This window comes from Amphibalanus amphitrite, unplaced genomic scaffold, assembly GCF_019059575.1.
Source record: "Amphibalanus amphitrite isolate SeventyFive unplaced genomic scaffold, NRLGWU_Aamphi_draft 001471F_arrow, whole genome shotgun sequence".
NCBI classification, from domain to species: Eukaryota; Metazoa; Arthropoda; class Thecostraca; order Balanomorpha; family Balanidae; genus Amphibalanus; species Amphibalanus amphitrite.
In genome coordinates, this window is record NW_024882964.1 from 136429 (window position 1) to 156780 (window position 20352).

At 50.2% G+C, this 20352-nt stretch overlaps 1 protein-coding gene across 1 annotated transcript; it reads right to left on the bottom strand.

Moving 5' to 3' along the window:
* Positions 1–497: 497 nt before the first annotated feature.
* On the bottom strand, positions 498–17868 carry LOC122373276 (TGF-beta receptor type-1-like; the record flags this gene model as incomplete). The annotated part of the gene is made up of 7 exons (XM_043351189.1): positions 498–1959; positions 5728–5970; positions 8533–8702; positions 9463–9630; positions 11580–11688; positions 12263–12541; positions 17753–17868. Coding segments are annotated over 7 exons (1217 nt in total), but the record flags the coding sequence as incomplete, so codon positions are not given.
* Positions 17869–20352: the final 2484 nt, after the last annotated feature.

Sequence of the window (20352 nt, forward strand, 5' to 3'; positions counted from 1 at the left end):
CGATAACGAAATTAGAGAATGCCTGCTCAGATCTCATCAACCTGCGGCTTTTCAGATGCATCTTGCCGGCTGGCCTCTCTTCGCGGCATCGCGTAGTATCAAAATGAAATAACGGCGGTAAAGGATTGGACTTCTACTGAACTGACTAAACCGACTGAAGCAAGTAGGCGCGCACCAAAAGATAAGTTCACAGTACACACATTGTGCGGTTTCAAGCAAGTATCACCACTTGTGATCCACATGGGCACGGTTACTTCATGCAGAGGCTGCTCACGCTCATTCACCACTACTTTGCCGTAAAAGGCTGTCTACGGGCGAGGTCGCGCTCAGTGCTGCCATCTATGTGTATTCTGAGACTGCGCTGCGCCTGGTCCCGACCGCCCCCGACAATCACCAAGTCCCAGGAAGACGCGACTTGCCGACATCACGTCATGCTCTGGAGCTTCCTCACGGCAAAACGGGTCGCGTTGAGTCACAACTGATTTACATCGAAAGACTTGAGCACGCTACTTGTATTATAATCAGTACTACGCAGACATAAAATATCAGATACCACACTACACGTCCACCTGACGAGACACGGAAGTTGGGCATGGCCCTAGACATGACGCACCGAACAATAGGCATAGGAAATAAACTGTATTTGTAACAAGTACGCAGATATGGACCATAGCTGTACGTATCACTGCACTAGAGACAACAGAACTACGTGGAAAAAATAACGGCATCGAATGCGAGGAGCAGCCGCGGCCTTGTACTGATAAATCGACCCGACATAAGAAGAAAAATGGCGTGTATGGATACCTGTCTAACTTACACAGCGCCATGGCGCGCTCACTTGTACAGATTGGAGACACATAGGAAACGCGAGCGTATTCGATACCTGAGTTACACTCTGGCACCGGAAGCCAGCCGATGGGCTCCGGGCTACCGTACACCTCACACACAGACAGAGCGGCCGAAAAATACCTCACCGCCGGCGGGCCCCGGGCTACCGCGCACCCCACACACCGGAGAGCGGCCTTAAAAATACCTCACGGCCGGCAGGCGGCATCGGCCACACAGATGCCCTGGAAGTTGGTCAAATACGCGCTCGGTTCGAGGGAAGGGCGAGGTAAGAGAGCCATCGGCCGGCGCCCGGCGAGCGGCCGCGAGAGGCGCCCGCGACCCGAAAAAAGCGGCATCCAGGCCCGCCCGACGCACTTTGCGAGACGGCGACCGGGTCGGCGCTGCCGCTCGTGAATTCCGTGACGGTGTCACGAACGTCACGTTACCGTTATTCGGCCGAGTATGGAGCACCATCGCCGTCCGCGATGAGGTGTGCGGTATCCCATCAGAGTCTGTCGCTCCATTGAAGCCTCCTGGTGTCTCGCTCATACCGAAACACAGTCAGACACGAGTCATCTCGCACGTCAGTAGCTACTGACACAAGTCTCGAAAGCCACCATTTCCGAGGTGCAATTAGGGAGGCTCATCCCGCCTCCGACGACGGGCCGATTTCACACCACTCGTCCGGCCCCACAGCAGTGTTAGAGTTCGCGCGAGCTGCATACGCATGCCGAGTCCCCTGTCATCCCGTCTCATTGGCGACAGGACGCATCAGATCGTCACAGCGGTTAGACACAATTATCTGTCATCAAAGTCAGATCGACAGTCATTGCAGTATCAGTTGTATAGAATTGTCACCTCAGCTGTAAAAGAAGCACAGTCGCCGGCTGCCACCGCGCTGGCTGCATCCACGGCCCGTTCTGCCTGTTTTCCTCAGTGCTCCGTCCGCCCAGCAGACACCCAGCCGCGATGCAGCCTGCATGTCCCAGCCCGCAGTGTCTACAGGGGAGCCTTGATGTCGTCGGCGGCACAGCTGCTGCTCAGCGTCTTTTTGACGCGCAGGACGGTGAGCCGGGCGGCGGCGCTGTGGTACCAGCACTCCTTCATCACCTTCGACATGACGCGCAGAGCCTGAGGGAGAGAGTGCCGTCAAACTGAGGTTACAGGAAGATACTACTGTCAAGCCCGAGTACCAGCACTCCTTCATCACCTTGGACATGACTCGCAGAGCCTGCCGGCGGAGAGACGGTCAGTCAGTGGAATATCATCATGCACCTTCTCCACACAGTGTGATGAAATTTTGTTGTATACATGCAACACATAACCAACTAGGAAGGGTTGCTCAGATCACACAAACTGGCGCTGTCCGTACACGGGAGCTCGTCACTGACGAACACTGTCGAGCACCGGAATCGCTTCTCACTAGGTAGCCTAGGACGGATATGATTGCCGCCAACCAGCAGAAAATGGAAAACAAGGGACCCCAGGGGTACCGGAAACAAAGAAACTGGGCTGGGTGGCCAGATCAGCAGTCGCTACGCCGGTAAGAGATGTGAGGAGACCCCCCCGACATCATATGCTTGGTGAACACGAGTAACAACTAATAACACATCTCATAGGCATCTCAGTGGTGTACGGGGTAGTTGCTACTGTACACGAACCCCAACTCTAGCCGTCTGTCCTGTCCAGTAACAACCTATAACATTGATATCGACCGCCGGGCCCTGTACAAGAGCAGCTGAGGTTTTCTAAGCGTGCCCTCTGGCAGCTTATCGTTGTTCCCTGTGAGGGTGCTGGGACAATTTACTCAGGGTCGCTGTACAGTAGCAACTGCGGGTCCCCTTACTAGTACCGGTGACATTGGTGTACTGGTACCGCTCCCTGCGGTGTGATGGCTCAGCCTTTCAGTCACAGCCGTCGCCTACCGCGCGATAGAAGTCCAACACAGGGGGCGCCAGTAACCCATGACGCAATGCAGACCGGCCTCTCGCAGAGGGCGCCTCATTGCATGACAATGCATTAGATCACGGCAATCACGAAACGGCTGAATAAAATTCCCATTTTTCGTGAAGCAAAAGCCCTGTGGTGTCATTGTTGCATACGTTTGAGAGATTTTTAGAGACGGCCAGAGACGGCTCGGCTTTGGGGACGGAAAACAACCCGTCTTCAAAGGCACCGTTCACGCTATTTTAAGCCCGACCAAACGCGAGCATCCGGTTCGCCCTTTTTGAAATGTGTGAGACCCCTTTCACCGTTATATGGCAGCAAAACAACTATCACGGAGACTGGAGTCTCATGACTGTCAGTCGTCCGGTTCTGACACTGAGCCATTGTCAGTTGCAAGGGCTTATAGTTTCAAAGGCCCGGCGCCGCTATGGCTTCGGACGACGCCGATCCAGACTCTCAATGTCCGCTATTGGAGCTTCTCAAGTCTCAAGAACCCGCCATAGTCATAAATGCTGGTACGTGGTAACATACCCAGCACCTAACCATTCACCTACGCAACCTCCCCCGCGGTCAAATTTCGGTAAAATGCCCGAGTCTCCCCAAAAAGATCTAGTCGTATCTCCAAAAAACCTCGCTTGAAGCCACATTTCCTCCCCACTCCTGAACCTGATCCTAATTAAAACATAAAACAGATCCAGCCAGCATCTCTTTCAAGCATACGCCAGAGAGCTCCTCTCCTTAACCACCATACAATTCCTAAGCAGCCCGCTCGCCAAACAACCACTCTCACCCCAACTCGAGGAGACATACTCCCTCCCTACCCCAACACCCAAAACATCCCCTCCCCACTCCCACCAGACAGTCAGATTCTCCCCGCACCAAAAACTTCCTCTAAACGGACCAAAACAAAAATACTCCCCGGCGTGAGACGGCTGCGCAGCGAACTCTCTGGAGCGTCATCACGTTTTCCTACCGACCAGGAAAACCGCGCGCCACGCTCCCGCCATTATTGGCCGCATTTCTGCACGACAGTACCATACTTATGCAATTAATGTCACCAGAACGATCCAAATGACGAAATCATCAGTCCAAAAATGACATCAAAATGAACGGAATTTCGACTGGTCAGCTTCGATTTCGCACTTTTTAAAGCCTTGTCTATTGTCTTGAACAATGAAAATAGCATGTAACATACTAAATAGGATCTGATCCGTTAGTTCCGAAATTGCAGTATAGGTATATCGTCATAGCAGCGTCATAGCAACCACCGCCATTCCATCGTGTGAACAGTTCAAGTGATTCAGCACTGGAATAGAACTGGCAGATCTAACAGTGCAACACGGGGGGGGGGGGGGGAGGGACCGCGGGGTCGCGATAGTTGTTACTGACAGCTAGAAGTTTTTTGAGGGCGCGTAATATGAGGGGGAGGGGGGGGTGGAAAGATAATCGGTCGAAAGTTGTCGGAGGCTTCAGTTTTCTGAGCATGACGCAGAGGGTACGACTGGTACGACTAAATCCCGCTATATCATTGTCCATTGGGAAGGGCATGGCAGCGAGACAACCACAGGGCGTCAGGAAGGTCCTGCTCCTGACGCTTGTCTTGGACGCCGTCTAACGCGCGCTGTGATTAGTGGACATTCAGCCAATCTCCACGGGCATGACCCCTCGTTGACCAGTCATCTCAATCTGCGGGTCGTGCAAATATGACGTTGAACTCGTGTTCAGTGATGGGTAGATGGGCGAAAATGCACCTTGTCGATGATGTTTACGCGCGGCGGTCGGGTGCAACTTGAAAGATGCACGAGTTGCAGAACAATTCAGCGTTTCTCAGTGAACTGCTCAGCAGGTGAAGGCAATGATCCGAATCGGGAATTCCTTCAAATACTCTCAGGGCCGAAACGAACATGGTATGTCAAAAGTCAAAACTGCCGAGAACGTAGCAGCAATTCAGCGGCCATCGAAGAACATCCCGGGGTCTGATGGACATGTCCAACCATCTTCGTCGACGTCAAATAAATGAATAACAGGCTGGTCTAGAAGGGGTTCCTGGACAGGCATATCAAATCGAGATTCAAGGGAACGACCACTACATGTCGTAGATATACAGTGGTCTATGCCTCAACCCGCTCGACTAGGGCGTGTCGAGCGTTCTGCAGAATTAGCTCCAGGCCACCTCTCAACCCCACCTGTAGTCGCAGGAGACTTGCATCATGGCAGCATGAAAGAATCTGGGGATGTCCTACATCGCCAAAACCCATAGGCGCTTCTGCCCCGCGTCCAGGCCGTCGTCGGCGCAGACGGTGGTTACATTGAATGAGCAGTTAACGGAAAGGTGTGGCTTGGACGTGTCCCTGGCCATGCATTGTTTGAATCTGTTGCTGAATATGTATGAACCAAACGCATTTGTAAAAAAAAATGTTGAAAAGCGCGAAGAATTTCCGAACACCCTGCAAACTGTCATGGGTCATCTACACCTAGTTAGATCGTCCTGGATATCGTTGGATATTCAGCCAGTGAGGGCATAGCACATAATAATTGAGACTTACGACTACTGAGCCCTACGTTTGGGCTCCGATCTCGAGCTACAAGTCAGAGTGTCTATGAAGCGCACTCCAAAATTTTGAAACTGATTGTTTGTGGGGGGGGGGGGGGGGGTCTTTTTCAGTCTGTCTGTCTGTCTGTCTGTCTGTCTGTCTGTCTGTCTGTCTGTCTGTCTATCTGACTGTATCCACTCTCTATCTCACCTCTGAGCTCTGCCACTGGTTGGGCATGGAGGGCCGCTGTCTGTCTGTCTGTCTGTCTGTCTGTTTGTCAGTCTCTGTCTGCCTGTCTGTCTGTCTATCTGACTGTATCCACTGAACATCTCACCTCTGAGCTCTGCCACTGGTTGGGTATGGGGGCCGCTGTCTGTCTGTATGTTTGTCTCTGTGTCTGTCTGTCTGTATATCTCACCTCTGAGCTCTGCCACTGGTTCGGTATAGATGGCCGCTGTCGGTCCACGCAGACCACTTTGCGCATGTCCTCCAGACTGGGATCGGCCGACACCAGGTGATGATACGGCGGCTGGTACTCGTGTGAGCCCGTACCGCCGGCCGTACATCGGCTGGCTATCTCCCAGAGTACCAGACCCAGAGCGTACACGTCGGCACGCTTGAACGACTCGAACTGGTGCATGTTGATGGATTCGTCCAGTACCTGGCGGGGAGGGGGAGGGGTGTCAAGATAGGGGAAGCTATGGGAGAGGAGGGACGAATCTTCAACATCTTTACAAACTACGTTTTAACATTGTACCTCGTAACATCGTACATCATATAGTGTACAGTCGTGTACAGGTTGATGGTCCCCTACTCTTTATCCACCGGGTTCCTATGGCTCAGCATTGGCAGCAGCCGCCTGGTACCGGTAGGCTGTGCCGCATGACCCGAGAGTGAAGCGGCACAGCCTACCCACACTGTATGACACCGGCTCGGGTCGCCTGGTAGAGCGATTTGACCGGACGCTGCGTTACACCGGCTGGGGGGAGGGGGGGGGGTAAGGGTCAGGCCTGTCTAACCTGTCTAACCGGCCCGCCTCCCCGCCGGTTCGCTGACAGGTCGCGCCCCGGGGCGCTGAGGCTCGTCATGGCTCGGCTCGGTGGATGAGGCGGGCTGGAGTGTGGTGTGGGGCGGGGGTGATGTGGGGAGGGAGTGAGCGGACCTGGGGCTGGGTGTGTGTGGTCACTTGTCGCATAGAACCGATCGTAATCCACCCTCCAAAAATTCGCTTTAGAGATATTCACAAAACCCAGGGGCGTTCAAACACCCATCTCCCAAGTGGGGTGCGGAAGGACAGGTAAGGGTCCATACGGTCTTCTCATGAATTGCAGCAAAGAAAGAAAACAGACCTGTCACCAAATAATCTTTCTGAAAAGTGGACTAATCGCATAGCCTCGGACACAGAAATAAACATCCAGCACGCGAAGCGTCTTGAACCGGCCCTCTCACAACCGGTCGGTTTGACAGTCTAGCACTCCTACGCTGAGCTACACCGGATGGTGGCCACGGCCGGGGCAAAGTCTGGCCGGACGGGCGGCGGGGCAGGGAGGTCGGCAGCAAAGTCAATGAATGTTTTTGTGGTTTCGGGTGCCGGTCGCTCTAGCTTGGTGGAATGATGATGGATCATTGGTAAAACTTTCAACGTGGAGTCCCGGTTCGAGCCTCATCGGGGCTCCGGCTACTTTTCCGAGTTAGGATCTGGTTTGATTTTAGTGGTTACGAGCCATTTATACGGTTTTATATTTACATGTCGATTGTCGATTGATTGATTGATTCATTCATTCTTTCATTTAATACATGTCGACATTTAGCATACGAATTGACATCCAGGATCAATCCGATCAATCTACCATTTTCATAAGCGTATTGCCTAAAATGCATATATGTGGCACAAGACCTATGGTTGCCTCGATACCGTGCCAAATCACGTTTTGCACAATGCACAAGTAAATTATATTCGCTGGGCCTTCCGTGCATTGTGTTTAGCAAAAACAGGAATGCAATTGTTAAGCGACGCAAAATGTGCAATGCAGCAAGTGACCACACACACCCGCCCAGCCCCCATTGTCCACCAACGCGCCCCACACCACTCGCCAGCCCACGCCAACCACCGAGACGAGCCCCTCCCCCGCGCTGGTCTGACGCGACAGCTGGTCTACAAAGCGCTCCACCCGGCGACCCGAGCCGATGTCAAACGGCGTGGGTAGACTGTGCCGCTTCACTCTCGGGTCATGCGGCACAGCCTACCGGTACCAGGCGGCTGCTGCCAATGCTGAGCCATAGGAACCCGGTGGATAAAGAGTAGGGGACCATCAACCTGTACACGACTGTACATCGTAACATTGTAAAGGGACGAGGTTCAGAAGAGTGGAAGTAAAGGAAAGGATGCCAAATGGGAGGGAGGGATTGGTGCAGTGGATAGAAGGTGTGGGAGGAGGGATGGATGGTTGGAGTTCGCGGGAGTGGTGGGGGAATTAGAGGAGACGTGATAGCCAACACCATGTACGTGATAGCCAACATCACCAAGGCCATACTTTGACAATTGTGATCGTGCCGCATGAATAAATATGAATATATGAGACGTATGTAGAAGGGGTGATTTGACATTACAAGACGCCGGTTTGACGGTAAGGCATGATAGTTCACTCACTATATCGACTCACACAGCGTGAGTTCACCACTTCGATAGAGCGAAACTCGCTGAATTTGAACAGTGAATGTCTGATTGCATTTGATCGCATTTTGCGAGCGTCATCACCCGGGTCCAAAACAGCCAACAGCTAAACCAGATGGCGCCAGCGTCTCCCAGGCTCACGGCACAAAACGTTTGGAACAGGGAAGCCTTTGTGAAGATAGGGAAGGTTGAACCGCTCATCTCAACCAGTTGACAGGGTCACAGTCATCCGGCTCATTGACAGTCATTGACAGTCATTGACAGTCATACCGCCAGTTTTCAGAAAACTCGGCGGTAATCTAACTGTGACTTGAGAAATGGACAGCAGGTCATCCGAGCAATCAGACATTCGCTTACATTTCGTAAAATCAAGCACTTTATCATATTTTCCATAAATACTAACGACTGCACCACTGCTGACTGCTCAGGTGCTGCAGGCCTTCGCTATAAAACGGGCAAAACTTGACCCAGCCCCCACCCCACCATCCCTTCAATAAATCGCACATTTCTCCCCTGTACCACTACCGCTATCCTCCCTGCTATACTAACCTCGGGTGCCATGTATCGTTTAGTTCCGACGCGGTTGTTGGGCGCCATGTCCACGGAGTCGTCCGGCATGTGTCGCACGGCCAGGCCCAGGTCGGCGATCGCGCACGTGCCGTTACTCTTCACCAGAATGTTCTTCGACTTGAGGTCGCGGTGCGCGATCGCGGGTTTACCTGGAGAGCAGAGCGAGAGACGGTCAGCGTGACAAGGTGGGTCAGTGTGATACAGCAGTGTGGGCATAGCGCCGACTCGGAGTACGCTGCTGCCCTCTACCGAGTCTAGCGCCAGGATAAGCTATTACGCGTTCAGCGATGGCGATCAACCGACTGCGACTCTTTGACACCACACTGTCAGCAGTTAATGACGCGCATGGGGACGCCCTCGAAACCACCCACAAGCCCACCAGGTCAGGCCACAGGAAGGGAAACAACAGTGTCCAAACGGCGTCTTGAAATTACATGTGCGAGAGGGCCAGTCCCCTCCTCAATCTCATCAGTCATCCCGTGTAATGCCTTGCCTCCCTTTCTTCTCTTCTCAACCAGCGTACCTTCCCTCCTTTCCTTTCAAACAGCACACCTGTCTTTCCATCCCTTTCCTATCACCCTGTGTCCATCCCCTCTTACCATGTATGCCGGCAATCTCCATAGGTATGCAGGTGGGCCAGTTCCTCCTCCCTCCCCTCCCCCTCTCTCTCGCTCTCTTTCTCTGTCCTCTCTTACCCTGAGTGCCGACAATCTCCATGTGCAGGTGGGCCAGTCCCTCCTCCCCCCCCTCTCTCTCTCTCTCTCTCTCTCTCTCTCTCTCTCTCTCTCTCTCTCTCTCTCTCCTCCCCTCCTCTCTCACCCTGTGTGCCGACAATGTCCATGTGCAGGTGGGCCAGTCCCTCCTCCCCTCTCTCTCTCTCGCTCTCTTTCTCTCTCCATCCTCTCTTACCCTGTGTGCCGACAATTTCCATGTGCAGGTGGGCCAGTCCGGTGACTATAGACAGCGCCAGCCGGTACATGCCCCTCACGTCCACCGTGTGTCGCTGCAGGTAGTCGAATAGACTGCCGTGACGGTGGTAGTCCGTGATCAGCCACAGCTGCGTCCAGGTGCCGTTATCTGCGGTATACAGAGGGCAGGTTAGGTCATTGGTCACTGATCATACACCCCGTCCATCGTTTCCATCCTCAGGACTTTAAAATCCTTCTTCACGCCGCAACCCTCGGTCCGGGCTGGACAGGCAACTTTATCTCATGCGGGCTGCTCCCTTGGAGGGGCACCGCTGCTACCAGGGGAGCACACCCGTAGCCGGGTGCAGTGAGTACTTTGGGGGCTGGTCGGCCTGTCCTTTGGGACGGGCTCAGCCTCGGTGACTCACCAAGATGCCTGCCCAGCGCCCAGACCAATGTCTCCCCCAAATTCCTATCATCCTTCCGGCTCTGAAATTGTCAAACTGAAAGGACCTTACCCAGCAAAACAAACAAAAACAAACAAACTGATCAAACGCCCCCAGGTTCAGGGTCACATGTCATATGAACGAGCTATGGATGATTGGTGAGAGGGATTGGCGAGGCAGGTAGCAGAGATTCATACGGACGCCTAGCAGAGAACGTATCGCAGCTGATGTACAGTCCACAGCAGAAGTAATGTGGGGTTTCAGTCATGGGTATGTTCTGCTTCTGAAGCTTAGGAACGATTAACCAGACTACAATGAAACTTTGAATGTAGCTTATATGTATCGGCACCCTTGCAGCTGCAACTTTAGCTATTGACATCTTCTTTTCGATCACTCCGCATTAAACAATCGCCAGTCAAAGCCAACCGTTGAGATTGGTAAAACCCTACATTACTTTAGCGGTGGGCTGTACATACGCCAGACACGGGCTAGTCGACATGTTGTGGTAAAGAATATGTTTCACAATCTCGATGTAGTTTTGTGCAGTGCCGAGTACTTGCAGTTCGTAGCGAATTTCCGACTTTGTTTTATTACCGAATGCAATGCGCTGCAATGTCGGGTCAGACTATTCAAATGAATAGATTAAAATATTGAACCGTCGTGAAGCTCTGCTGTCAAAACACGCTCGATTGGCGTTAGTTAGCATTAAGTGTGTGTTTTGAAGCTTTAAAAGTCGGAAAGCAGCTTTGTGGAAGTGGTTTGCATATTGAAAAGACAATAATCTTCACTGGGAGTATAACCGCTGACCAGGAAACAGTACCTACTATAAAAACACTTCTTCTTTCTCGTTACCACGTCAACCCCACCAAACACTACACACTACAAACACTATATACAACACACATACATTATACAACCCACTCGACACCCACTGTGAGAGTACATCTTTCCCCGATGGCTTCCAGCCGATCCCCGCATACATATCCCACTCACAAGGCTGGTAGCTCCCGGTCAACTACCGCCTGGGTCGCTTCTCAGGCGATTACCAAGTAGCGCAGCGCAGAAACACTTTACATCATATTTTCCCAGATCAAACATAGCTGCGATGAATGCATTAGGCGAGCTCTCAGAGTGTTCCCAAAGTCCCGGAACTCCCAGTCTCAGCAAATAGGCTATCTGAGTCCGCCGTTGGCTGCGAGAGATGCGAGAGAGATGGCTTTCAGCAAACGGCAGAACGCTATATCACTGCTGGCCGCTGGGAGCTCGGGAGACACGGACTGAGTGACGGATTGAGGGTGATGGGGCACAGACTGATGGAATTGGGATACGGACTGAGGGCAGTGGGGTAATGACTGGACCGGGCCACGGACTGGTAGCATAGAGCAGCTCGGAACTCAGACTGAGGCACGGTCTGAACGCCAAACATGGAATACGCGTTGACTGACGAGTGGTGGTAAGGAGTAGGGAAACAAACTGAAAGACAAAAGGATAGAAGAGGCACATCATTGTGGTTCGTACTGTAGTATCTGAGGAACAGATTGACGGGATACTGTCACTCAATGAGTCACTCATACCTGGGAGGACAGAGAGTAGGGGTGGGGAAATATAATAGACAGATCGTCGCATCCTTGTTTGAGGGACGAAGCTATGTAGTAACAGAACACGACCGTACCTTTGTTGTCTGCCGCGATGAAGCCGAGTATGTTCTCATGTCGCAGCATCACCGTCTGGTAGATTTCCACCTCACGGAACCAGGAACGCTCGTCACGGGTCGAAAAGATCTGCCGAGGCGCATAGTAAGAGGTCAAAGCGAGCAAGAACCTTGTTTGGGACGTAAGCGACCAACGGAAGGCTCGAATCTAAGGATGGGACGCGTTTACAGAGGCTGCATCTGCGTCAAGCATGCCAGCTGAGTGCACCCGGAGAATCTCCTGGCTGAAAAGACGAGTCGACGCGTACTCAATGCTTCAAACGAGGTCGCTCCGCACTGGATTCAAAGAGAAGCAGTCTAATGCTTCGGTCGACATCAATCTGAACACCCCAGAAGACCGTGTAACGCAATGTTTGACGTCAAGCATTTAACAATGAAATTAAATACACTAGAATTGAGCTTACAGGCTTTCAAAGTAAGCGTCTCAGACAGGCTACATCGTAACTAACTTTGCGTTGCTTCATTCCTCGAAAGGACGATGTTTTCAAATCAAATTAGGATAAAAATATTTAACTCCCGCTCTCTTTCTCCCTCTCTCGGGCCCTACCTCCCCTTCCCCTCTATATCTCTCCCTTACCCTTTCCCCCTCTCTCTCCCTTCTTCCCTCCCTCCTCCCCCTCTCTCTCCCTCACCCTCTCTCTCACCTTAACGGCCACATCCTCTCCGTGCCAGCGGCCCCACCAGACGTCTCCATAGCGCCCCTTGCCGATGCTCTGGTCCAGGGTGACCTGACGCGCCACTGAGCGCTGTACCAGCAGCGGCAGGCCGGAGCCGGAGCCGGAGGTGCTCGCCTCCAGCAGCTGTTTGAGTCCGGCACCTCCGGCCAGCGGGCCGCCGCACTCGGAGCCGGTGCCGTCCAGCAGGCGGTCACCGATGTCGTCAAATGGAGGGCGTGCTTTGTACCGCTGGCGGCCGTAGCAGCACTGTCGGCACAGGGTTTAGACATAAGTACGGTCTACATAATGTAACAATACAATACCTACACAGACAAATGGCACAGGGTACGACGCTGGGTAACAACTCAAGCTTATGGCATACGGTTACGGCACTAGATGACAGAACAATAGGGAAAGCAGTAACTACATATTGTAACAATAAGCGACACAGAATAAAAGCACCGCTAAAAGGAAACACTGGAAAAGGATAAGTTGGGGGCATTCCACGTCAAATCAAACACCGAAATCCGTCATCCCCTTCGATTTTTCTGAAAATTTGTAGGCAGACTGGGCATGGTTCAAAACTGAGTTACGTATAATATTTTCGAAATTTGATAACGTATCGCTGAGATATAGGTCATCGAATATAGTGAAAAATGCCACACATCAATTTTTTAAATGGCTATAACTCTGGTTCCTTTTCTGGTATCAAAATGATATTAACAGGGTCTTATAGGCAATTGATAAGGCTTTGATTTTTAATTATAAGATGAAATTGAAGTGACCTTGAAATGCTTTTGACCTTGAATTAAAACATAAAAATTTAAATAGCAAAAAACACGTCACCTTCGATTTGGCTAATTTTTACATATTATGTCCGTCACAATGTTCCTAACCATCTGTGAAAAAATTGGAGTGGGCCATTCATAACTTTCGCGGCAAACGCCGTTTTCATGCATCAACATCACGCAACCGCGCGTGACCTTGAAAGACAGAGTCAAGACATGCTTGCTTGTGTACACTTTCTTAAATGAATGATTGCTGATTAGTGATATCCTAAACTCTGCGAGAATGGAAATGCATAGTCATCGTAGTCAAGCATTCACGTTCCATAGTAAAAGTGTCTCAGGCAAACGGTATTTTGCGGTGAATTTTGAGCCGTGAGGAAATGCATCATGAAGTAAATTCAACGAAAACATTATCACGCAACGATATCTTCACGTCTTTTGATCTTCACTATACGAAAGAACATACATTTTATAGTATGTATGGGGAATTTCTAGTTAATCCAATAATAAATATGGCAGTTAAAGGCCTGCTAAGAGTAACATGTCGCCGGCTGCAAGGCGGGCTCGGCCGATGCGGGAAATGCAGTAATCACAATTTTCTGTTTACACGTTCATATTTCAATTGTTTACCAACCGATTTTCAAAATTCTTTCACCATAAGATTGCCTGTACATTTCTTAGTCTTCTCACAAAATTGGACGCGAATCGAACGAAATCAGCAGTAGGGAGCGCGATGTAAAGACGGAACCGTTCCGTTCCGTCCCGGCACAGTCTACAATTCAGGCGGCGCGTAGCGGTCGGCGCCGGCTGCCGAGTCGCCGCGTCGCTGCGGCGACAGGATGTTCACTTTACACCGCTATTACTAGAACAGTTGTGAACCGATTTTCTTATTGCTTGCACGATGAGATGTCCAATTCAATTCTTGACAGGTAGCCATAATTAATTTCGCATTAATCTTATGAGATATTGGCGAAAAACAGGAGGGGTGGGCGAAATTCGCTCTTCCTCCTCCACTGCGCGTGCTAACATACGTTTGCATATGTGCAGTTTTCTTCAAAACTTATGAATGGCCCACTCTAATTTTTTCACAGGTTGTTAAGAATATGATAGGCAATAAAATATATGAAAATGAGCCAAATCGATGGTGACGTGTTTTTTGCTATTTCGATATTTGTGCTTAAGAACAGAGTTAAGCAAATTTCAAGGTCATATATTTAAGTAGGTGCAATTCTAAACAAATGCTTAAGAAATTACCTAAATAGTAAGGGTTATTTCATTCAAATCAAACAAGTACAACCAAAGTTATGGTCATTCAAAAATATAAAGATGCAACATTTTGTAAAAATTTGATGCCCTATATTTAGAAGACCTTTGGTCAGAATGTGCAAAAAACATCAATGTAATGTCCGGGGCCACACAGGAACTCGCTCACAAATTTATAATGAAATCGCTGATGGTAAGGTGCAAAACAGCCGATTTTTGTTCGATTTGACGTGGAATGCCCCGTTGGTAGCATTCTTCCAACAGTAATCTCAGAAGGAATGTAAATGTCACAGACTCGCACCGATCCGAAGCAGACTCGCATCAAACTTACGCTATAGCTCAGAAATACAACTGCACAACTGCACAATAGTGAATTCGAGGGACCAACTTCTGAGATGAGATAATGAAATAACTTCGTGAGCCTCTGCCAGAATACACGAGAAAGGATGCGAAGGGACAAATCAAGGCATCAAGCAGCACACCTGCTTTCAGCTAGGACGGTGCGTTCGGTAGGGAAGGTAAATAAATAATTTTACATCTATAACGGCATCTCTCATCCAGTAGGAAGTTTGCAGCGTTCATTGCGAAAACAGCCTTGTTATGAGTCTGCGTCAAGTACATAACAGCCTCCAGTCCTGTTGGGGAGAACTTGCAGAGCGTGGGACAAACTTTCCGGCTGCTGCAATTGCCATTTAAATTAGTTTCTGAGAGCCGTTCTAGAAAGCCGGTTATTCTTAACCTTGCCAGCTCGCTTGTCTCAGCAGTTACCGCGTCGACAGCAGGTAGGTGCATTAATGTCGCATTCGTGAGCAACCCCGGCAAATGGAGTGTAAATATCACTGCAATTACCTGGAGTGGCAGTTGACCATTTTAAAACTAAACGGAGGATGTTCAGCCCAGTCGTCGAATACCACACCTTTCTCATCAATCTTGCAGCAATGGCGTGTAAATGAATCCAAGCATTCAAATCTCGGCCGCTCTGTGTTCTCGACAATGAGATGACACCACGATACAGAACAATGAACATCTTTCCATTTGTTCATACTGGGAGAGACCAGCTGCCGTCCAGTTCAGAATGCCAGCATTGCCGCACCCCCCGTTTCCGCATCGCTAAACTCCACCCCCACCCCACCACCACAACACTGCAAATCGCTGAAATATGAAGCGCAAAACGACAGCAATCGACAGACCGTGAATCGACAGAAACGCCGTTCTCTTCGGATTCGGTCAGTGGACAATGGCCAGGAAAACGGTGACCACTAGTTGAGGCGGTCGGGCAGACGGGGCTGGCGACACGACACTCGAACTCTGTAATGTACCGGACAAACGAAAAGATCCGCCGGTCGACAAGCAGACAGACAGACAAACGACGGACGGCTCCACGTGGGTCGGAAACAACACAGCGGGCGGACGGCGGGGCCGAGCAGCCGGCCCACGCTGCAACGTCCCCAACTCATGCAACGCCGCTGTTTGGACGCTCATGAATGTAAAGCCCTCGGCACGGTTGAGCTGCAGTGGCTGCTGCCGCCTGCAGTCTGCAACAATACAGATGCTGAGGCCAAACAACAACGCGGTGCTGAGATTGACACATGAAACCAGTGCCTGATCCCGTGGGTCATGAGGTCATGACCCAAAACAATCAGAGCGTGATTTGACCCCTTTCTAAAGACATAACCATCGGCGCTACTTCATCCTCTGCGTTCAATAACTTTCCGTTCAATAACCATCCAACCAAATATCCCGTCAACAATCAGCTCCGGTCTCTCTCCAGCGAATCGACAAATGATATCATCTATCTGACGATTATAACAGACCGTAGCCTATAAATATATAACACACAGACACCTGCTGCAGTTCGGTTATCGATGTTGCAGCCGATACTCAAGCATGCACGTAATGGTTATTAGTCTGCAGCCTGCCCCGCCCCGTGTTGCACAAATCGGCGCTATCGGCACGCCCGGTGCATACAGAGTCTGTTCTCTGACCGAATGTGCCGGTCGTCGGGCCGGAAAGGGCGAGGTTTGAGGTCTGCCGACAGCAGACCACTCGACTGATGACACAGGGATAGACAGAGTAGCGCGGTAATAACACCAATGGGATATCCTAGCCATACCCAGTCATGCCGAGCGTGAAGTGTGTGACCCAGAGGCGGACCGGGCAGATGGACGGATCGGCGGACGGACGGGCCGATAAACAAGTGAAACAACGAAACGAACTACCAAACTACCGAAAAACGATCAATCAAACGAACGAACGAACCAACGAACTAACGAAGAAATTAACAAAACAAAAAATAACGAACGAACGGAGTGCCGACCCTGATACGCGATCTCTGCACGACCAGTGGGCGGCTCAGGCGCAACAATCATCATTATCGCCCGCCAGATGTAGGTTCGAGCAGTGTAATTAGCCGTGGGGCAGATCTGGTTGCGATACGCTCGCGTCTCTTATATTCTGCTGATTGGCAAAACCAGGATGTACCGACCATTAGGCACCTACATAGATGCGGGACACTGATTATTTCAACTCTAAAGAAGCATCCGGAAAATGGAAAGACAACATCCCGGCTGCTGATATCGGTACCAAATTAATTACTCCAGGGTTGTGCGACATCATGCTCAGACAAATCAGACGCACGGAAAGGCAATGGAAGATGAAAGCGGCTCTAAATTACTTTTACAAACTACTTAATTATTGCTTCCAAAAACAAATAAACACAGATCTCTCAGAGTTCCCATGGCGATTAAAAACAGAAGGCACAAAAAGGTGGCGAAATAGCTAACTAAATAGTTCTATTATCATCAAGCAGTCATCTAAAAGGCTGTAGCCCGGCGGTGGCCGAGCAGACCTCCCTACAGCCAAATACAGTGACCGGAGTTAAAGGAAAAGGGCCACCTTTAACATGGGGATTGAAACTGAGATAGCCATCTTGTAGCCCGTGTCCGAAAACCAACCTGTCTGCCTCCTTACGGCCGATTTCGGCCTCCATTCGTAGTTATCGGCAATTTTAAAAGAAAATACGCCAGGAATGCGTCCTTATCCCAGGAATGCGTTCTTATCCGACAATACAGCCACCCGCGGCGAGGCTTTGGTTTTTTACCAATCAGCTCCAACCAGCTCAGCTTTAACCAATCAGCTTATCTGACACAATCCGACGAGTCTGTCTTCTGAACGCTGATTGGCTTGAGTGTGACGTCATCGCTATGCCATCATACAGTAGGTGCCGTAGAGAGTATCAACATAGTACCAATATGTTAAATAGTTTGAAATACTTTTTCGCGAATTGTGCACTTCTGGCACCAGTTTTAAAAAGAAAATGAAAAATAATAATGTCAAAATGAAAACAACGATATCTTCATATTTCACGAAGGTGGCCCTTTTCCTTTAACCTTAACTTGCCATGAACAGTGAGCAGAGTCAGCCTCACCTTGACGTAGGCCCAGATGACGGCCAGCAGCAGGAGGATGGCCACCACGGCCGGCAGTGTAATCTGGAGGAACAGCGTGCGACTCCGGTCCAACCAGGTGTCCGGAGGCGGCGGCGCTGTAAACGGAGAGAGCCCACAGGTCAGAGAGGGCGAGAGAGAGAGAGAGAGGCAGAGGAGGTCAGAGAGCGTGGATGGGGTCAGAAACGTGGGTAGAGTTGGGGAAACAGAGGGACAGGTCAGGGAGGCGGCAAAGAGCAGGTAGAATTAGAAGGTGGGTATAGGAGAAGCCAGAGAGATTGGAAAGAGTGGGAGGTCAGAGCACAAAATGCCAGCCAAAACACAGTGCAGAGAATAGGGCACCCACCACCCATCAAGCAACACAGTGAGAAACACCAATCAATTCGCATCCAAAGTCACAGAATATCAAGTCATAACACAGCCCAAAGCACACAGCACCGACACCAAGCTGGTCGTGGGAGGGGAGTCCACAGTCGGACCACGTGAACAGCGTGGGTGTAAAGTGGGTCGCTGACACTCCAATAGCTCCCCTGGGCCCACAGGGTCGTTCTAACAGTCGATCGATAAGACGACCCTGGCATTTCTGAGAGCAAGGCGCAGTTGAACGGTATGGCTGGCGGTCCGCCCTCCCACGCACCATGGGATGAGATTCTGCTAGAGAACGTCCCCATCGAAAAGTTACCATATTCACAAGCCCTCCCACGCATCGTGGATTATAATAGTGCTTGCAATCTTCTCCAGCGAAACTAGCATACTGTAAGACTGGCATACACGATCATGCAGTACATCGGTGCTGTAGCAAGCAATATCGACATGGCAGCGCGGCGATCTATTCCCATTAGATTTGTGATAAGAATTCCAGACCCAACAAAACTTCCAGGAACGTGAACCAAAAGAACTTCATTTATTGGCCGCCTGAGATGACGGCGTTATGGACACTAATGATCCGCCGTCCCACACAGAGATGACGAACTGGGCCGTCAGAGACGGGTGACAGACAGCGAGTTCAGAGCCCCATGGGAGAAGGATCCGGGAGGGCAGAAAACTGCGCCGTCGCCAACGCCAGACTCCGTCCAGACGCTCAACAAGGTTCAGCTCAGCGGTAAACACATTTGACTTACTTCATCGACCGCCGTTAAATCTCAGAGCCTAAACGATTGACGGAAACGCCCTCCTTCCGAAATGCACGGCATCATCATCATCATCATCATATATTTTTTGCGTCACATGGGAAGTAGTAAGAAATAGAAAACATCAGAAATCAGTGAACAAAGGATCGGTGCAGAAGCCTACCGGCTTAAATTAAGGCACCTATCCTGAGAAAAAAAACGAACGAAGCTGAAGTCGAGCTTGAACAAACCATACAGCACATACAACAGAAAGGAAGAACACCACCGGATGTGTTAATGATGGATGTTATTACTGATGAGAGTGATTACTTTTTGTTGTGCCACTGGCTGGTCTGGGGACGATTTAATCGTTGAACCGTCTTGTACTTAAGATAAATTTTTGGAACTCAGAGGCAACTCTGAGGCCGCTGCCGGTGTCGAGGCCCTCACCATACAGTAGTGTGTCTAACTGTGTTTGATGATCTAGTGTTGTGATTCGTGTCCTAGAGTGGTTGATATGATTGTGAATAGCTGTGTTCGGTGTTGTTGGTAGAGTGGGCATCTAAGTATGAAGTGTGGTGTATCTTCTGAGTGATAGCCGCAAGCGCAGGGGAGTGGGACATTTTTGGATTTATATTGGTGAGCGTTCAGGATGGACATATTGAGGCGTAGTTGGGTGTGTAAACGATTGCCTTCTCGGCTTCCGAAGGCGAGATATGGAGGTGGTTTCAGTGCCTAGGTGTTGCTCGAGAGCTGCTTAAATGATTTGAGGGTAGGAAGAGAGCGGATTGATTCGGGAAGGTTGTTCCATAGTCTGGTGGTCTGGAGAAGATCTTTAAAGTATAGGGTTCGATGGATTGGTAATGTATGAGTGTTTGAGTTGTGTAATGCATCTGAGCAGACGATTGAAAATCGGTAGAAATCTGACGTGACGTCTGACCGTAAACAACACAGAAAACAGGCAAATAATATCATTTCCTTCCTAAGTTACCATTCAGATGCGGATGACCTGACAGCAAAATACGGCACACGAATTAGCAGTAGTTGTTAGCCTGGTCGGTTATACATACTTGAGTTGTATAAGTGCATCTTTTATAAATGAAAAGTAATTGCATTTGCATAACGCATCTCAAGAAATGCCATGATTCGTTATTAATTATATGTTTTTTTTTTGTAAAATTACATACAACGGCACACAACTTCCACAAATGGCATCCTGCTAAAAAAATCGAACAATATCAACTCGCAGCATAAAGGGCTGGGAGGAGTGAGCAAAAAAGTCATGGATTCAAATGGCATGGATTCAAATGGCAAAATGGAGACTGCATTGGCAAGTATAAAAGCTGTGTTTCAGCCTTCAGCAGTATCATATTATCAATCAGCGAATAAACCGTACGCTACCGATTAACCCAGACTGGGCTCTTCCTTATCGTGCATGAGAACATGACGACACCATAACTGTAAAATCGAGCC